Raw genomic sequence first — 18,996 nt, forward strand, 5'->3', positions numbered from 1 at the left:
GTAGGTGTCCTGATTGGAATTGATTGTTGTGAAGCTGGGACTATACCGGTAGTAGAAAAGGGATTTTGCTGTGTCAGTTTTTGCCTTTGCCTCTGCACCGCACTGAGCAAGTTTGTGTTTCATGAGAAAAAGTGAAGATGACTCAACAGCTTCTAGAAAAGAACAGTGTGTAAACCAGCACATGGATTTCTTGAAGGAAAACAAATGGTGTCCCTTTGGCAACAGAAGCAGCTGCTTTGCTTAGTCCTTCTTTCAAAAGAGAGGGTATTGCATTAGCTGCAGCAGTGTAAGCCATTGTAACAGTCCCTGAAGTGGAGCTGGATTATTTAGACCTTTGCTCCTTCAGATTGAACAGCTATATGGAAAGAACAGGAACTTTTAAGTTATATGCTGTCTTATACTTCAGCTAGATTTGGAGTCTAAAATCAGTGTACAAGTTTCATTTCTAGTGCATTTATTTCAACAGGACCATATATTAAACTATTGTTTGTGTTTGCAAAATGTCACATGTAAAAAAACTTCTACAATAAAACCTTACTTGGAACTAATGTGGATTCCAGTTTGATCAAAGACTATGCTTGATTGTACAAAGCCTTAATTCAAACCCAACTCTATTCTTCTTGGGTTGGGGATGTTTCAACTATCCTTTATAAACCCATTCAATTTGTAAAGCTGTGGTTTGCCTGTTTTATGTTATTAAATGAATGTGAGACTGATTTTCAATACTTTATTTCCTATCATCTGCCTATCTAATCTATCTCATCTAGTTGCAGCACATTGAGAACAAACTGGAAGTAGCTCCTACCAGCACAGCTGTGTTGGATTCTGTCATGGACAGCAAGAAGCCATCTGCTGGTACTACCAGGAAAATAAGTAGGAAAGGTATGTATTGAGACCAGAAGGGCTTTTCCACAAATGAATTCATGAGTGCTCAATACTATCCACTGTTAGTCCTACACAGAGTAGAACCGTTGAAATGAATGAGACTGAAGTTAGTCATGACTAACTGAAGTCTCATTAATTTTAATGGATCTGTTCTACATAGAACTAAGATTGGATACTACCCTGAATTGGGATGCCTTATGCACACAATCCCGATGTTTGGGAATGGGAAGACTAGAAGTTTTGGCATTTATTATTTTTTTATTTATTTAAAACATTCCTTGTCTGCCTTTCAGGGCAGAAACCCTCCTAAGGTGGCTTACAGTAATAAAATATATAAAACAGTTAAAAGCCATAAAAACAACAATAAAAGCCAACAATAAAACCAGCAACAACAATAACGGCAGTAACAGCAACAACAGCAGTCATATCAAGAGAAGGCCACGGTAAAATAATATGTTTTCAAGGCCTTCTTAAAAGACTGCAATGACAGAGCATGGCAGACCTCTGAAGGGAGCTTGCTCCAAAGTTGTGGTGCCCCTGCAGAGAAGGCCCTCTCACATGTGGTCACCCACCTGATTGCGCTCACAGGTGGGCAAGTGAGAAGGGCCTCTGTTTCTGATCTTAAAGTGCAGGCAGGCTGATATGGGTGAAAGCGGTTCTTCAAGTAACTTTGTCCCAAACTGTTTAAGGTTTTAAAGGTCAAAACCAGCACTTTGAATTGGGCTCGGAAACACACCAGTAACCAATGCAGCTGGTGCAGTATAGGCATTATGTGATCGAATCACCACGCCCCCACCAATACTTGGGCGGCCACATTCTGCACAAGCTGGAGTTTCTGAACCGTCTTCAAAGGCAGCCCCACATATAGTGCATTACAGTAGTCCAGCCTGGATGTGACTAGTGCATAGATAACTGAGGCAAGGTCCATCCTCTCCAGATAGGGCCGCAGCTGGCGTACCAGCCTAAGCTGGTAAGAAACACTCCTGGGCACCACAGCCACCTGGGCTTCCCCAGTTAGCTGAGAGTCCAGGACTCCCAGACTGCGCACTTGGTCTTTCAGGGGGAGTGCAACCCCATCTAAGACCAGTTGTAAACCTCCATCCAAAGTAGTTGGTTTCCAACCCACAGTGCCTCCGTCTTGTCTGGATTAAGTTTCAGCTTGTGCACCCTCATCCATCCCAAAACAGCTTCCAGACACTGGTTCAAGAGTTCCACAACCTCCCTGGGATGTGCAGATGGAAACAAAAGGTAGTGTTGAGTATCATCTGCATACTGATGACATTTCAGTCCAAACCTCCTGATGACTTCCCCCAGTGGTTTCATGTAGATGTTAAAAAGCATGGGGGACAAGATAGAACCTTGTGGCACCCCACAGGCCAATAGCCATGGAGTGGAACAGAAGGCCCCCAGCACCATCTTCTGAGAGTGCTCCTCCAGAAAGGACCGGAAACACGTTAAAACTGTACCTCCCAAGCCCAATCCAGAGAAATGATCCAGAAGGATACTATGATCGATGGTACCGAAAGCCGCTGAGAGGTCCAGAAGAACCAGTAGGCATGGGAAGAAGAGCTCCTGTCATGTATCATGGTACATGGAAGGAGCTCTAAATGCCTGCAATAAGAAAGTACTAGTTTTTGAGACTCCTGTTTGGGTGCTGACTGATGTCTGGAAGTACTGCAAAGAACAAGGGTAGAGATCATTTTGGGCAGTTCTCTGAATTTGTTGTCAAGGAGCTTTTTCATAAGATTTCTAGTAGGATTACATTTTGCAGCACTAGAAGTCTTTAATGTCTGTCATTATAAAATTGCCTATGGTGATGTATTGTACGATAGAATGCCAACCCCCCTGAAAGCTATATTTTAACACAAGTGCTTATCCTTTATCTGAAACGGTAAACATGTCATACTATACTACTTTTTGGCCATAGGAACTGGCCCCAAGGCTGCTAAGAACAATTAAAATGCAGTTGTAACAGAATTAAAACCATTTAAAACAACTAATCATGGTCTGGTTGGCGGAGAGACCAACAGCACCAAGCCCACTAGCATAGCTGGTGAGCCAAGTGCCTTCTGAAACAAGGCTTTCACAGTCTGTACAGGCCATGTGAATATATTCCTCTTGTGGGAATATATTCCAGAAAGACCAAAAAAAGCCCTGTTCTTTGCTGTAATCATCCATAGTTCTGATGGATGGTGAATGAATCTGAGTAGGATTCCACTGAAAGGCCTAAGAGTAGAGGGAGGAGGTTCATGCTGAAGAAATTGGTTGCCCGACCATAATGAAGAAGGTGGTTGTCTGACCATGGGTGGGGTCCATCCCTGTTCTGGATAGGGTTACACTTCCTTCCCCTGAAGCACCGGTTTTTTGGCATAGGGATGCTGATAAGTCCAGCTTTGTTATTGGAGCCCTAAATAACATCTATGATGTGCAGTAATGTCTATAGCTAAGGCAGGTGTGCCAGCTTTGCCCCCTTCTGGTAACATCATGCTTTGGTAACATCTAGGTTGAACTGACAGTTAATGAATATAACTGACATAGTTTGGAATATAAGTGACATGTAGCTTCAACATCAGGGTTGGGGAAGCTCTGGCCTAATCTGGCCTGTGTAGCCTTTGCTGGTGGACACACACTCCCTTTGAAAGCCTCGCCCCACTTACCTTTGATCTGTTCCCCATTGGTTTTCCCCAGTATTTTTGGAAGACTTTTTTGGCTACTGGAATGCTTTCCCCTGCTGAGCACTAAAAATGGCTCCCTTTCTCAGTGCTCAGTGGGGAACTCCTCTTATTTCTGATCAGCTGCTGATCAGAGATATGAGCTTTTCCCTACAAGCAGTGCCTATTGGACCTGGAGGGGCAGAGGACAGGACAGCTAATGGTAGGTTGTCTGTGTTGTTTCTGACCCATACTACAATACAAAAGTGGTTCTTTGAGCCCATACACAAAAACACAAAAGCTGTCCTTTGAATTCATACTTGTCTGCTCCTACAGCAACCCACTGCACAGAAAGGACAAACCAAGGCACATTAATGTTGACATCAAGAATGCAATGTAGAGAGTTGGGTGCAGCAATACATATAACCACTCCTTTGAATCAACAGTTTTCTGCTTCAGCAGCTACCCATTGCATAAAGAAGACAAACCAAAGTATGGAAATTTACTTCAAGATCATGCGTTCAAAACAGAGGGTTGCACCACCCCCGCAAACATGTTGAAAAAGCAATATACTAGCTGCTGCTTCTGTCTCTCTCAATTCACATCACATTCACATAAAACAAGAGAACACAGTCCAAGAAGCACATTTTCTCATTCTGTCTTTCTCTCTGTCATTCAGTCTCTCCCTCACATACACACATACATTCTCTCATTCAGCCTCTTTCATTCTCTTTCTCTCACTAGGGGCAGACTGGATTTTTGTGTGGGGGTTTGCAGCCTGGCCTATATATTTAAGGGAAAGTCCCACGGTAGCTGTTAACTTAATTGCCTCAATCACGAGAGTGTTCTTGTTCCTTGACTTTTATTCTCTTTTAAAAGGCAAATAGCAGAACTATCTACATGTATTAATACCCCTTTCTATGAGCTTTTGGGATAATCAGACAAAGGCTAAAAAGTGATTGGGGTATGCGTTCACTACTTTTCTGGACATCCCCCTGCCACACACACAGGCACACTTTAAGCAGATTTTGGAGAGTAAGAGGAGATGGATTGTATTTCTTAAGAACTAGAAAGCAGACTGATATTTATAGTTCTTCATTAGGAAATGCATTGAGATACTCCTAATAGTACATGCCTAAGCACTCTTACTGGAGAGTAAGCCCCTGCCCCAGTGTGCTGCTCACTGAGACATTACTGAGTAAACAGTTTTAGGATTATACTGTCAGGCTGTCATCCTATGAGCACTTAATGGGAAATAAGTGTGAGGACTGGGCTCAAGCTTCCTGGTCTTGTTTCAGAGTCCGATTCAGATTAGGAGGCAGAGCTAGAAGAAGCCCAGCCAAGATAGGGAGCAGGGGAGGAAATTCCCAGGACTATCCAAGAGGCAGGGATGAATCTTCCCAGGGGCTTATCAAACAGGAGGCCCAGGTACAGAGATTCATCCCCCCTCTCTATGGGAACTCACCCTTTGTCAGCAAGGGAGGGAGCACCGGAACTGACAGATGCCAGAGTTCGGACGCAGAGTTAAGCAGGTGGAGGTGAGACGATGATGTCTGCCAGATTGGCTGCCTCTCAGAAGTTGGGTCAGGAGGACCCTCCCTGAAGGAGGAGCCCAGTAAAAGCCTGGGCATGGCAGGAAACCATCCATTTGAATTGACAGGCAACTGCTTTGCTTTGTTTAGCTAATTAGGTGTAATGCTACAGGGGTGAAGAGGTGTTATTAACTGAATAAAGGTTTTGTGGATTGCATAGGAGTCTCTGCTGCCTCACTACTCAGTGGGATACCTTAGCAATCCCTGACAGCAAGGTTCATTTACTAAGGACAAAATCACACTGCATTTTTCAGTAGACAGGCCTTTTGCCTGTCTAGCAACAGCACTTTGGAGGGGGAGAGAAGGAGGCTGGAAGAGGCTCAGGATAGCTTGTATCCTGGCCTCTCCAGTCTCCTCATCTCCACTCCCACCGAAACATGCACTTTTCCTCCTTTCCAAGGTCACTTTTCTGACCTTGGAGGGCAGCTGGCATGGTTCTTTCCATGCCCAGCTGCGAGGGGGAGGGGGGTTGGATCTCTCACTCACCTTTTTGAGGTTGGATTCCCCAGTATCCTATGGCCCCTCAGACAGTGTCTCAGGGCCACAGGATTGCTCCCTCGATAAATTTTTTCAGAGGAAATGTCTTTGCATAGGATTGGGTTGCATTGGCCTGCCAGATTTCTGCTGTGTGTGTGCGTGTGTCTTTTACTCATTTGGTCTCTCTCTTCACTGTCTTTCTCTCTGACTCTCTCATATTCAACCAGCCTCGGAGCCAAACTACACATTCTGTGTTAGTGTCATTGAACTTCTTTCGTGGGCCACTGCACTTTGGAAGGGGAGGGTTTAAGCTCCCCCCACTCCCATTTTCATCCTGAAATTCAACCCACCCCTTGCCTGGGAGGGGGGTTAAAAAATGGGGGGAAATCCTCCATTGGAATTAATGCATGATTCCCCCCCCCCCCCCCGTGAGGGTAAGTGGAATTTCAGGATGAAAATGGATGTGGAGAAAGCTTAAACCCTCCCCTTCCAAGGCACGGTGGTCCTGATCCAATGTTCATGTGCTTACATGAAAGTAAAGAAAAATAGGAGGCTCAGCTACACTAACACAATCAGTAGAATGTGTACTTTGGGCCTCATTCTGTCTGAGACACTTTTTTTTTTTTACAGTAAGTGCATAGGGCCTAATCCAGATCAGGACCACCATGCATGACTGGGATGGGGAGTTTTATCCTGCTGCTTGCTTCCTGAAATCTCTCCCACGGTCATGCATAGTGGTCCTGATTTGGCTTGGGTCCTACACATATACTCCATAGTAAAAATCTTACTTTTCTGTATCTTTCAAGAGAAATAAAAATCCTCTATTGTGGTGAATGGAAATTTCCACTTCCTCCCTTTTTTAACGCCTATGGGGAGGGGGTTGAGAACAAGAAATAAGCAGCTGGATTAACCCCCCTCCAAAAAAAATATATGTTGGTCCTTATCTGGATTGGACCCCACATCTTACTTTAGAGTAAAAATCTCAGGGAAATTATGCCGTAAATAAACAAAGTTCAGAATTAAGGAAGCAACATGCTGATCCATTTGTTCCAAGAATCATGATCACTGACTCTGAGCAAGCACACACCCACCCACAATTTTGATTGGCTCAGAGCCAGCCAAGTGATTTAGCTCAGGTGCCCTCATTGCTGTCTTTCAGCCCTCTCCATAGGTTGGGATGGGGTTGATGGGAATGGCCAATGGTGTCCTCACTCTGTAGCTCACAACCAGGGACCGCTATTGAGTCTTCTCTGGCTTTCCAGCGAGTCTTCTAAATGTTGTGATATCTGAAAGCTTTTCCCCCAGTCCTGGCCCTTCAAGAAAAACAACAACAACAGTAGTTGTTGCTGGGGCAACGTTCTGGGCATGCTCAGAATGGTCCTCCTAGCCAACAACAGAGAGACTGTGCTGAGGATGCTGCTGCTGCCACTGCCACGCTACTTTCAGCAAACCCTTTCTTAAGGTTGCCTGAGCTTTGGGGGACCCTGTTTGCCTCCACTGGCAGGCCGTGGCTTCCCACAAGGTAGAGGGGGCAGGGCCTGGGGAAAAAGCTGCTGAGCGATTCATTCCTGATTAGACATTCTGTTACCCAGAAAACCTCCCTCATCCATGACATGATCCTGGATGAGGGTGCAGTCCTGGCATGTATTACGGGGACCTGGCTGGCTGAGGCTGCTGCTGCAACCCTTGCAGCCATGTGTCCAGCCTGATTTTTGTATGCACAGCAGCCGAGGGCTGGGGATTGGGGAGGGGGAGTGGCTGTTTTCCACCGAGAGTCCTTGGTCTTCACCAGACCCCCTCTCCAGGTGACCAAGGTTGCTGAGTGCATGTACTGGAGGTTGGGCCCGAAGGGCAGTCTGGGGATTCTGCTCGTGTACTGTCCACCCCGCTGCACAATTGACTCCCTGGCGGAGGTGCTTGAGGTGGTCTCTGATGTGCGTGTACAGTCCCCTAACTTACTGGTGTTGGGGGACTTCAACGTACATTCAGAGGCCATCCTCACAGGAGCACCTCGGGACTTCATGGAGACCATGGTTTCCTGGGAGCTGCACCATATTCTAACTGGGCCCACCCATGTAGCCGGTTATGCACTAGACCTTGTGTTTGTTTCTGGAGAAGTGGGGAGTGGTCTGGAAGTCGGGGGTATATCCACCACCCCCTTGTCATGGTCAGATCACTATCTGGTGATATTAGACTTCTCGGTTCCACAACCCCTCCGCAGGGGTGGAGGACCCATTAAAATGGTTCGCCCCAGGCGTCTTATGGATCCAAATGGATTCCTGAACGCGCTTGGGGATTCTCTGGGGCACGCCAACGGCCACTCGGTCGAGACCCTGGTGGGTGGCTGGAATGCCGCAATCACTGGGGCATTAGATCAGGTGGTCCGAAACGCCCTCTCCCCCTGAACAGGGCTCGGACTGCACCATGGTTCAGTCCGCAGTTACGAGCTCTGAAACAGGAGGTGAGACGGCTGGAGCACCGGTGGTGGAAGTCTCGCTCCAAACACGATCAGACACGGGCTAGAGCTGTAACTTCAGCCTATCACGTAGCGATGAAGGCAGCAAAAAAGGAATATTATGCTGCCTCTATTGCGTCTGCAGAGTGCTGTCCCAGGAGGCTGTTCCAAATGGTCCGGAGCCTGGTCAGTCCTGTGGCTCCGGAACCATTGGAGCATTCTAAGGCCTCCTGTGAGGCCTTGGCAAGGCACTTTGCAGATAAAATTGATCAGATTAGGAGTGTTACTCTGCACACTGTGGATACAGTTAGTGAGCAAGAGGCGGCCTGTGGCAAACCGGTTTTGTGGGATCGGTTCCAGCTTCTTCCTTCTGATGAAGTGGACAAGGTGCTTTCATCTGTAAGGCCGACCACCTGCTTACTTGGTCCTTGCCCATCTTGGCTCATTATGGGCTGCAGAGAGAGACTGGGTGAGGGGATCAGGGCAGTGGTGAACGCCTCCCTTGAGGAGGGAGTGATGCCATCAGCCCTTAAGGAGGCAGTGATAAGACCGCTCTTAAAGAAGCCCTCCTTGTATCCCCAAGTTCTGAACAACTTTCGCCCAGTCTCAAATCTGCCATTTTGGGGCAAGGTGATTGAGCGGGTGGAGGCAATGCAGTTGAAGGCACACTTGGAAGAAACCGATTATCTAGACCCATTTCAGTCAGGCTTCAGGCTTGGGCTTGCGACAGTAATGGCCTTGGTCGCCGATATGAGGAGGGCTCTGGATAGGGGTGAATGCTCCTTCCTTGTTCTCCTCGACCTCTCAGCGGCTTTTGATACCATTGACCACGGTATCCTCCTGGACCACCTGGAGGGGTTGGGCATTGGAGACACCGTGTTGTGGTGGTTCCGGTCCTTCCTCTCCAGCAGATACCAGAGGGTAGCACTGGGAGAGGAGGTTTCGGACCCGTGGCCACTCACTTGTGGGGTGCCACAGCGTTCCATCTTCTCCCCGATGCTATTTAACATCTATGTGAAGCCGCTGAGGACTATCATCAGGAGGTTTGGGGTGCGGTGTCATCAATATGCAGATGACACGCAGCTCTATCTCTCGTTCAAATCTTCACCAAGGTTGGCTGTAGAATCCCTGTCCAAATGTCTGGAGACAGTGAGTGGCTGGATGGGGAGGAATAAGCTGAAGCTGAACCTTGACAAGACCGAGGTAGTTTTGGTGGGAGACAAGAGGAGGCTGGGGGATGTTGACCTGGTGTTGAATGGGGTACGGCTACCCTTGAAAGACCAGGTTCGCAGCCTGGGGGTCATTTTGGACTCCCAGCTGTCCATGGAGGCTCAGGTGTCAGCTGTGAGCCAGACAGCGCTGTATCAACTCCATCTGATACGGCAGCTGCGCCCCTTCCTTCCCGACCATCTGCTCCCATCGGTAGTACATGCCCTGGTCTCCTCTTGTTTAGACTACTGTAACGCGCTCTACGTGGGGTTACCCTTGAAGACGGTTCGGAAGCTGCAGCTGGTACAGAATGCGGTGGCTCGCCTGATTAAAGGCAGCCACCGGTGAGATCACATCACTCCAGTGCTGAAGGAGTTGCACTGGTTACCAGTTGTTATCCGGGCCAAATTCAAGGTGTTGGTTTTGACCTTTAAAACCCTATATGGTTCCGGCCCAGCCTATCTCAAGGGGCGCCTCCAGCAATACCAGACAGGCTGCTTAACAAGATCAGCCTCGGATGGCCTTCTCTCTGTCCCATCAGCCAGGACAGCTAGACTGGTGGGGACGAGGGAGAGGTCCTTTTCTGTGGTGGCTCCCACTCTGTGGAACTCCCTCCCTAGGGAACTCTGCCATGCCCCCTCTTTAATGAGCTTCCGTCATGCATTAAAAAACGTGGTTGTTCAGGCAGGCATTTGGGGTGGGTTAGGGTATTTTAGAAAATGTTTTTGTTGTAGAATTTTATTGTTTTAAACTGTTTTATTATATGCTGTACATCACCCAGAGTGGCTGGGTGACCAGCCAGGTGGGCAATTAATAAATTTAATAAATAAATAAATAAAAATGCGGAGCCTTGTCCTGCTTATTTGTGAGTAGGCATAAAATTGGTAAGATGCTCACCTTGTCTTTGGCTCTGCCCCCAGATGAAATGCAGTCCTGAAGACCTTTCCCAGAATGGAATTTGGCATTTGGACTGAAAAAGATTCCCAACCCCACTGCTCTACATTGTGCCATCATAGCATGCTTAACTTGTAGGGCTAAGTTTCAGCTGAGCAGTGGACTTAGTTGCCTTTAGGCTGGCTCGTATCTTTGCTTCTGCTCATGGGGATATTTCATATACTCGCACCACTTTTTGCACTGCATAATGTGAAGGCAAAGCTGAAAGGTATACTAAGGGCGCAATCCTATGCAGATAGGCGGCCGCCTCCGAACTTGAAGGTGACCACCTATCCGATACAGGGCAGGAGAAGCACGGAGGGGATTGTTCCTTCCGTGCTTCTCCTGCCCTGCATTTTTGCTGGCTGTTTAGCTGCAGGAGGGCGGAGCAGGGGAGGAGGCTGCCAGTACGGCACATAGGGTGTGTCGTACCAGCGTTTTCACCCTCCCAGCCCTGGAACACCCCTTTTTGGCTGCTCCACACTCCTCTTGCAAGCACGGGGCAGCACAGAAGGGAGGGGGGAAGGTTGGTTCCCGGAAAACCAGATATCCTATGGCCGTCTAGCCGCTGAGTAGTGGCCATAAGATTGCTCCCTCCAAGAAGAACAGATGTTAGGCTTATCTTTGTCATTTAGAACTAGAATTCCTAAGTAGTTCATGGGCATAAATGATTAAAGCCTTCCAGTTAATGGCTCACAAGGCTGTGACTACTTTTCCCCACAGTTTAGTTCCTATTAAACTTTAGTGATTTTAATATTTATTTATTTATTATTTATTTATTTCATTTCTATACCGCCCAATAGCCGAAGCTCTCTGGGCGGTTCACAAAAACTAAAACCAAACAACACACAATAAAACAATTTAAAATATATAGAACATTAAAACCACAATATAACAATACAACCACAATAAAACCTAGCAGCAGTACAGGAGTTTAAAATACAGATTTAAAACAGCAAAGATAAAAATTTAGAAAGCTAAAATGCCTGGGAAAATAAAAAGGTCTTCACCTGGCGCCGAAAGGAGTACAATGTAGGCGCCAGGCGAACCTCACTAGGGAGCTCATTCCAGAGCGGGGGTGCCACAACAGAAAAAGCCCTCCTCCTAGTAGCCACCCGCCTTACTTCCTTCGGCAGGGGCTCACGGAGAAGGGCCGCTGATGATGATCTTAAGGTCCGGGCAGGCACATATGGGAGGAGGCGATCCTTCAGGTAACCTGGCCCCAAGCCGTTAAGGGCTTTGAATGTTAACACCAGCACTTTGAATCGGGCCCGGAAATGGACTGGCAGCCAGTGCAGCTGGAAAAGTACTGGCGTAATATGAGCTCGCAGGCCAGTCCCTGTTAACAATCTTGCTGCCCTATTTTGGACCAGCTGAAGTTTCCGGACCGTTTTCAAAGGCAGCCCCACGTATAACGCATTGCAGTAATCCAGACGAGAAGTTATCAGAGCATGGATAACTGTAGCTAGGCTATCTCTGTCCAGATAAGGGCGTAGTTGGTATACCAGCCTAAGCTGATAAAAAGTGCTCCGTGCCACTGAGTTCACCTGTGCCTCAAGTGCCTAATATTCCTTTTCCTCAAGGTTGAGGGCAGGGAGTGTGGTTAACATTCACCAGAGGACCCCATTCAAAATAGCAAATTAATTTTCTTAACTCCATGTAATCCACATAGTGTGAATATTTTCATGGATTTGATGGAAGCTGAACTGCCATTTAGACATGTAGCACTTAATCCTCTTCTAGTGAAAAAGACAGGCCTTATTGTTGGTTCTGTTGAGTAGGAAATAATTCATTTAGAGTAATGCATTTTGGGTCAATAAAAAGGAGAGTGTTAGTCTAAAGGATTTTTTTTTAGAATTGATAAATGTTTGTGCAAGGGAAATATGTTTCTCTTTTGCTCCTACTGCAGCCGTCTAGTAATCATAATTTGTCCAGAGCATCAAAACTGTGATTCAGGTGGGGATCTTTAATTCAGAATAGCATTGCAAAGCATTACAATGTCACTGGTTTGGAGTACATATATTTACTTTATGCTTTTAACAATATACAGGTTTTAAACATCAGCTCATTACTCACTCTAATTGCTTTACCTCTTGTTCCGGAAAGCTTGAAACTGCTTTCTAGATACACTGAAGAATAAAGCCCTGTTCAGGCATTTGCCTGAATGTGTGGGGGCTTAAATTGGGTAGGGTGTTTACGCTGGCCCCACTCTCTTTGTCTCCCAGTGGGTGCACTCCACTCCCTCAGTTCAGACTCTGCTGTGTTGAATCAGCAAGTTCTGAAAAGGAGCTCTACTCGCATCTGCTTGAATGCAAGTAGAACTCTCCACGCAATTGGGAACCCTGATATGACAGGGTCCGGGGTCATATGGAGAGTTCTACTGGTGTTCAAGTGAATGCCAGTAGAACTCCCTTTCTGAACTTGCCGATTCAACATGGCAAGGCCTGAACTGAGGGGGGAGGGGCCTGGGAGCTGGGAGAGGTAGAGGCCAGGGCCAGTGTGCCTGGCCCTATCATTCTACCCACTTTCAGCCCTCACACTTTCAGGGGAAGGCCTGAACAGGGCTTAGTTTAACAGTTAAAATTAATTACTATGCTTAAGTACTAATTGAGCCCCCAGAGATGCCTTGTGGATTCCTTGGTTTCTACTTCAGCCTCCAGGTCTTCCAGCCAAAAGAAGGAGAGGTCCCCCCGCTGCCCTCTTCGTGTTACCACTTTGGATAGCAATGTAAGAAAGAGCGGACACGTTGAATTTTGTGAACCCCTGGTTTCTTTCAGGTCAGTTTGAAAGAAAATTAATGTTTTGCTCTCTCAAGATTATGAAATCAAGCTGAAAGCATAGTATCTGTGCCCTCAATTTTTAAGTCTTATATTTTTTGATTGATTTTGATTTCTACCCTGTCTTTCAATCCCTAACAGCTACTTGTTTCCTGAAAGTGTTCGCTGATTCATTTTATTACATTTCTATACCACTCAATAGCCAAAGTTGTCTGTGCAGTTCACAACAATTAAAACCATAAAATAGAACACGATAAAATTTAAAAAGTGTAAAAGTTAAAAACTACAAAAATAAAAAACAAAATAAAACCTAGCAGCAATGCAAAGATTTAAGATACATTAACAAATAACAATGAACTTGAGCACACTCCGGGAGAGAGCGGAGGACAGGAAGGCCTGGCGTGCTATGGTCCATGTGGTCACGAAGAGTCGGACACGACTTAACGACTGAACAACAACAACAAAACAAATAACAGAAACTGAAAGAATAAAATCCCTGGGAAAATAAGATTTTCAGCTGGTGCTGAAAAGACCACAACAGAGGTGCCAGACAAGCCTTTCTGGGGAGCTCATTCCACAACCAGAGTGCCACAACAGAAAAGGCCTTCTTAATAGCCACCCACCTCACTTCATTTGACAGAAGCTCCTAGAGAAGGACTGCTGAAGACTATCTTAAGGTCCAGGCAGGTCTATATAGGAGGAGCACATCCTTCAGGCATTCATTAGGCTTGGGTGGAAGATGCATCTCATGATATCAAACTCTCCTTCATGGTCTCTGTGACTCACACCTGTGAGTTGTGCTCCTGTGCAGAACAGTCATTCAGAACATTCTAGAGCTGAACGCAGCTTTAGGTGTGAGTCCCACCCACCCTCTGGGCATGGCTCCCATCTCCTACTCAGTTCCTTTTTGTCTGCTGCAGCAATAGGAGCATTTGGAACATTCTCCATGTTCTCATAGCTTTTCTGTACAAAAACATATAACGGTCCACTGGAGGAACTGCAGGACAGAGTTTTCTTGTTATTTCTTCGTTAACATCTTTGGCTTTTCTGACTTTCACCTCATCATTTCCCTTTGGGGGCACATACCTTTTTCAGAAAATGTACTTGCTGTGTCAGGAGAATCCCACTGCCTGATGGCCACTCTCTGTGTCTTCTTTGCCTCAGTGAGGGACATCAAACTGACTCTTGTGTGCAGTGCCAGGCCTTCACAAAATAGGCTAGACAAGTTGGATGGCTTATCTTTGCACCCTGTTGTGGGAGCAGGCCTTGAAGGCTGCAGACTCAGCTGCACAGAACTGGCCACTTCACACGGTGGCGTCATCCAGCTGCACCAAACCAGTGCCGACAGTCTCCCGACTATTCAGCTTAGCTCCACTTTCCATGGAGGGGCAGCTACGGCATACATTCTGCGACCCATGGAGTCTAACTTCCTTCAGAGTTGACTGGTGCCGAATGGGGCATTTGTCAGCCCTTGGACTGTGAGGTCTCAACTATTATAGATTTAGGAGCAGGGTTTTTGAAAAGGAGGGAGCATTTGTCCTCCTGAATTCTATAAAGATTTTTGATCTTTCTAGACATTGGTGGCACAATGGTTGGTTTAGCCCATGATTCCTTAATCACTTAGAGAAGGTTGGACAACGTGGGTATAGTGACCGGTGGGGTTAGATCCGACTGGACCCTTTTGGACACCGGGTCCAGAACCGGGGAGCCTTGATTCCTAGACAAAGAGACTATGCCATCCTAAGCACTTGTTCGGTGTAGGGATGTACGTCGTCTGTGGGGGAGAGAGCGTTCTGATCCCGACACATCTGGACAGTCACATCCATACTCTTCTTCGCCATGTAGACTGATTATCCACAGACCTCTGCAATGCCTACTTTCACATCACCATCCACCAGACTTCTCGTTATTTCCTCTGCTTCACCCTGGACAACAGGTACTTCCAGTTCAAGGTTCTTCTCTTTATGTCAACAAGCAAGGAGGAACAGACTCCCTCTCGCTTCTGCTTCTCATCCTAAACTTCTGGGACTGGTGCATAGCCTGTCGCATCACTCCTGTCGCCATTCATCTCACTGGCACCATGAATGCTGTTGCAGACTCACTTCATCCCAAACCATCAAATGGGAGCTATCTCCAGTGATTAACTCGAACCTGTTCAATATGTGAGGCATTCCCACGGTGGACCATTTTACTACAAACGCCAACTCCCTCTTTCTAAGGAACTCCTTCCTCCCGTTGTCTTGGCCACCAAAAGTACAAACTCTGTGGATGAGCTGCAGCTGTTTCTCGATTGTGGCCCTGATGTCAATGTCATAAGGGATGTGGACGTAGTGACAATTCCTTCCTGTCACAAAGAGGTCAGCCAGCCAGGAAGGGCGGTCACACCGGTCAGTGAATGTTGCCTCAGCCAGGCAGACATTCATAAAGGTATCAGTGTTGGTGATGTGGCCCATGGCCATGCTCTCATCCCGCATGGATGACACGTCTGTGGTGACATGTCCATGGAGGCCCTGCAGCAGGATTACCAGGCTGTTTTCAGAGATGGTGCGTTCCTTGACAGAGTGGCTGATCTCCATGGCATGGTGCCCCCTGGTAGCTGGGTTGCATCTCCCACCTCAGTGCGGAGTGTATGTGCAGCGAATGCCCCCTCCCCTGACAGCCTTTCACCAAAAGGCTTTGCTCCTCATTCACCCATCGTCATGCACTCTGATAACTTCATGGTGGCCGTGCCAGCCATGGTTTGTGACTCTGCTTCTCCTCTTCAGTCACACATTTCTCTTGTCTTCCACAGCTCCTGGACCTCCTCACCATGGACCAGGAACAAGTCAGACACTCTGACCCTGAGACTCTTTGCCTCATGGAATGGCACATTACAGGGCCATGCCAGTTTTCCCAAAGGGGTCTTAGAAGTCATAACTGCCTCACTCAGACCTTCCACTCGGGTATCCTACTGTGTTAAGTAGAAAGTATTCTCAACATTTATGAGCAGCAAGGGGCAACAGCCTGAAACCTGCGACCTCTCCTTAGAGCTTGATTTCCTTCTATCTTGCAAGGCAACGGGATTGGTGTGGTTCTTGCTCCATGTATACCTGGCAGCAATCTCAGCTAATCACACCAAGGTTGAGGGCTCCTCCCTCTACTCACACCCATAAAGCATTTCCTCAAAGGATTAGCCAACATCTACCCGCCAGCTGCCATACCTGTTCCAGCATAGAGCCTGCTGGTAGTTCTTACGCAATTAACAGCCAAGCCCTTTGAGCTGATTGCTACAGCTGACTTTTCATCTACTCACTATGAAGGTAGCTTTTCTCCCTGCCATCAGCTTGGTACGCAGAGCAGGTGAACTCTGTGCACTCCAGTATGAGCTTCCACAGGGATAAAGTGGTCCTGCAACCAGACTTTTCCTTTTTCCCAAAGGTGGTATTGCAGTTTCATTTGTCTCAGGACATCATTTTACCAATGTTAAGCACCCAGTCCCTTGATGTTCAGAGGGTTCTCTTCTTTTATTTGCAATTCATGGCCTCATTCCAAGTCTCCCCCTGTTCTTATGTTACTCCATACTGAGGACAGGTCACCCGGTGTCTTCACGGTGCTTCATTAAATGGATCATGTTGACAATACACCTGACATACCAATTCGCTCATCTTCAGACCCTCCAAGATATATGCAGCAATTCGACTAGGGCTATAATATCATCTGCTGCCTTTCTCCGGGATGTCCTGCTCCCATAGCTATACAGTGCAGCAACCTGGGTATCATGTCTGCCCCTGATGCCACAGTCTCAGAGGATGAGTCTGACAGAGATAGAAGATGATTTAAGAACCAGTCAAGATATGGATTGGCAGGGGACTGGGAATTTGTCTTTGCCCTGTTTCACAGTAGGCTGCAAGGAGGGGGAGTAACCTGTTCCTTTTCAAGTCTCACTGGACGTAGTCATGGAAAAGCTTGAGGGGCCATGGGCCAAAGAACACTTTTCGATAAGGGAGCAGAAGATAGAGTCAGCCAATGAAGGGATGCCCAGGGTTATCTCCTAGGGAATGGCGTTGACTGAAGAGGAGAGAGGCAAGTTGACCAAGTGCATGCCTCCAGGCTATGTTTCCCAGTAGAATTAAATTGACAAGCAGGGATCTCTAGTTGCTCTGCCTGTGCATAAAAGGTAGTGCAGAGGCAAAACTGATTTGTGAATACAACGTTGCTGGATCCTGGACATTCCTTTGTGTGGACGCCTGGACTATTTAATGGCTTGAATCCCATGTTTGAGACCCCACTTTGGATTTTAACGCTGGATTATAGAGTCTGCCTCTGGCTTCTGTTTGGATTACCTGAATTTATTGAATTTGGGCACACTAAAGACTTTGATCTGGGGACTCTGGTGAGGTGCTTATACTTGTGTTATGCTGTAATAAAAGAGTGTGCTGATTCTTTAAGATGTGTCTAGTTGCTAAAGTTGTAAGGGAGCTGGTCCTGACACTGGGCTTAGCACTCCACTTTCATTAAATACTACTGTATGGATGCCAGAGCATTTTTGATGCAGCCTTCAGCAGGGTGGTCTTCTCTGTCTACAGTGTTGGAATGACATCTTCCTCCTTAGTGAATTTGCTGATCAGTCACCCATGTGTGTGAGTCACAGAGACCGTAAAGGAGGACGACAGCTTGCTTACGTGTAACTGTAGTTCTTCTAGTGAACATCTGTGAACTCACACACCCCACCCTCTGCATTGATTCCCCAGTCTTAATTTGTTTCTCCATTGTGATGAATTTGCAACTGAGTGGGAGGGGCGAGCCATGCCCAGAGCATGCATAGGAAGGGTGGGCGGAGTTCCCACCTAAAGCTTTGTTCAGCGCTAGAATGGTCCGAGTGGCTGTTCTGTGCAGATGCATAATGCATGTGTGTGAGTTCATAGATGCCCACTCGATGAACTACAGTTATAGGTAAACAATGTGTCCTTCCCGATGCTATATCCTCTGACCCTATATATAGCAATAAAGTGCTCAGAATCAGGGCTGCTAGCCAGCCCCAAGTCAGAACCCTTTAGTATTATATAGCGCAGCAGGAGGAAGTTTCAGGAGGCTGTCCTCTGCCAGCCTCAAACGGTGTTTGTTATGTAAGAAGAACGCTGCTGGATCAGGTAAAAGATCCAGCATTCTATTTCCCATAATGGCCAACTAAATGCCTCTGGGAAGCTCACAAGCAGGGTGCAAATGCAATAGCCCTCTCCCATTGTTTCTCCCAAGCAACTGGTAACTTGCATGTTGGTATCAGGACAATGCACAGTCAAAGTAGGGGTTTCTGCATATACCTATTCTGCAGGTGTATAGAACAAAAATTGTTTGTAAATTGGAAAAGTAAACCCTCCCCACCTGCCCCGTAGCCTGATGAGGACTGGTTGTACTTGTTGTCTTCCCAGGGGCATATAATCTTGATGATCACTGGAAGAGAGGAGAGGAAAACAGGGTGGAGAGAAATGTTGTTTTGCTCTTGCTGATATGGGTTTTACAATGCTGTTTTACTGCTGTTTTTTCTTTTGTTTTATTAGGGTTGTTTTAATTTTTGTTGTGATTTCACATTTTTATTTGTAAGCTGTTTTGCATTTGATTTTATCATGGAATGTAGACAGTAAATAAATAAACGAATTGGCCTGATAGAGCCACTAACAAGTTGTAGTATCCAAGAAGGAGGAATTAGAGTTGGAGACAGTATACATTTCCCTACCTAATTCCCTCCTCAGGATACTACAGAGTTTTAAGGGCTGTGACCACTTTGAAGCTAAAGGCATCTGGGAGGTGGGATTAACTAGAATAAGAGGAAACAACCCTCCTCTGATCTTAATTCCTCTAGTCCTGTTTTAAACTGTAAAGGAGGCAGAGCCCCTGAAGTTTAAGCTATCCTGGAAAAAGGAGTGAAATTGGGGTTTTCGAATGCACAATGTGAGCTGCACATTCTCTAACCCCAGTTCTCCCACCACCCCTTTGACCAACGTCTCCCATACACTGTGCAGAGGGAGAGGTACTACTCA

At 46.7% G+C, this 18,996-nt stretch overlaps 2 protein-coding genes across 6 annotated transcripts in view; one reads left to right on the plus strand and one right to left on the minus strand.

Moving 5' to 3' along the window:
* CEP350 (centrosomal protein 350) overlaps window positions 1-18,996 on the plus strand; it is a 116,201-nt gene that overhangs the window by 16,096 nt on the left and 81,109 nt on the right. For all 5 annotated transcript variants that reach the window (XM_084851267.1, XM_084851263.1, XM_084851264.1 and 2 more), the window contains exons 4-5: window positions 768-882; window positions 12,856-12,979. In XM_084851267.1, the coding sequence (XP_084707393.1) occupies window positions 768-882; window positions 12,856-12,979 (239 nt within the window). The remainder of the gene's footprint in view (window positions 1-767; window positions 883-12,855; window positions 12,980-18,996) is intronic.
* On the minus strand, window positions 14,284-15,555 carry LOC146347754 (U7 snRNA-associated Sm-like protein LSm10). Its single transcript, XM_084848272.1, has 2 exons — window positions 15,082-15,555; window positions 14,284-14,469 (listed from the first exon to the last, which is right to left on the minus strand). The coding sequence occupies exons 1-2, from the start codon at window positions 15,553-15,555 to the stop codon at window positions 14,284-14,286; spliced, it is 660 nt and encodes a 219-aa protein (XP_084704398.1).

Source organism: Heloderma suspectum, chromosome 4 (assembly GCF_057233095.1).
Source record: "Heloderma suspectum isolate Gila_16-S chromosome 4, 16-S_ref, whole genome shotgun sequence".
In the NCBI taxonomy this organism is placed as follows: domain Eukaryota; kingdom Metazoa; phylum Chordata; class Lepidosauria; order Squamata; family Helodermatidae; genus Heloderma; species Heloderma suspectum.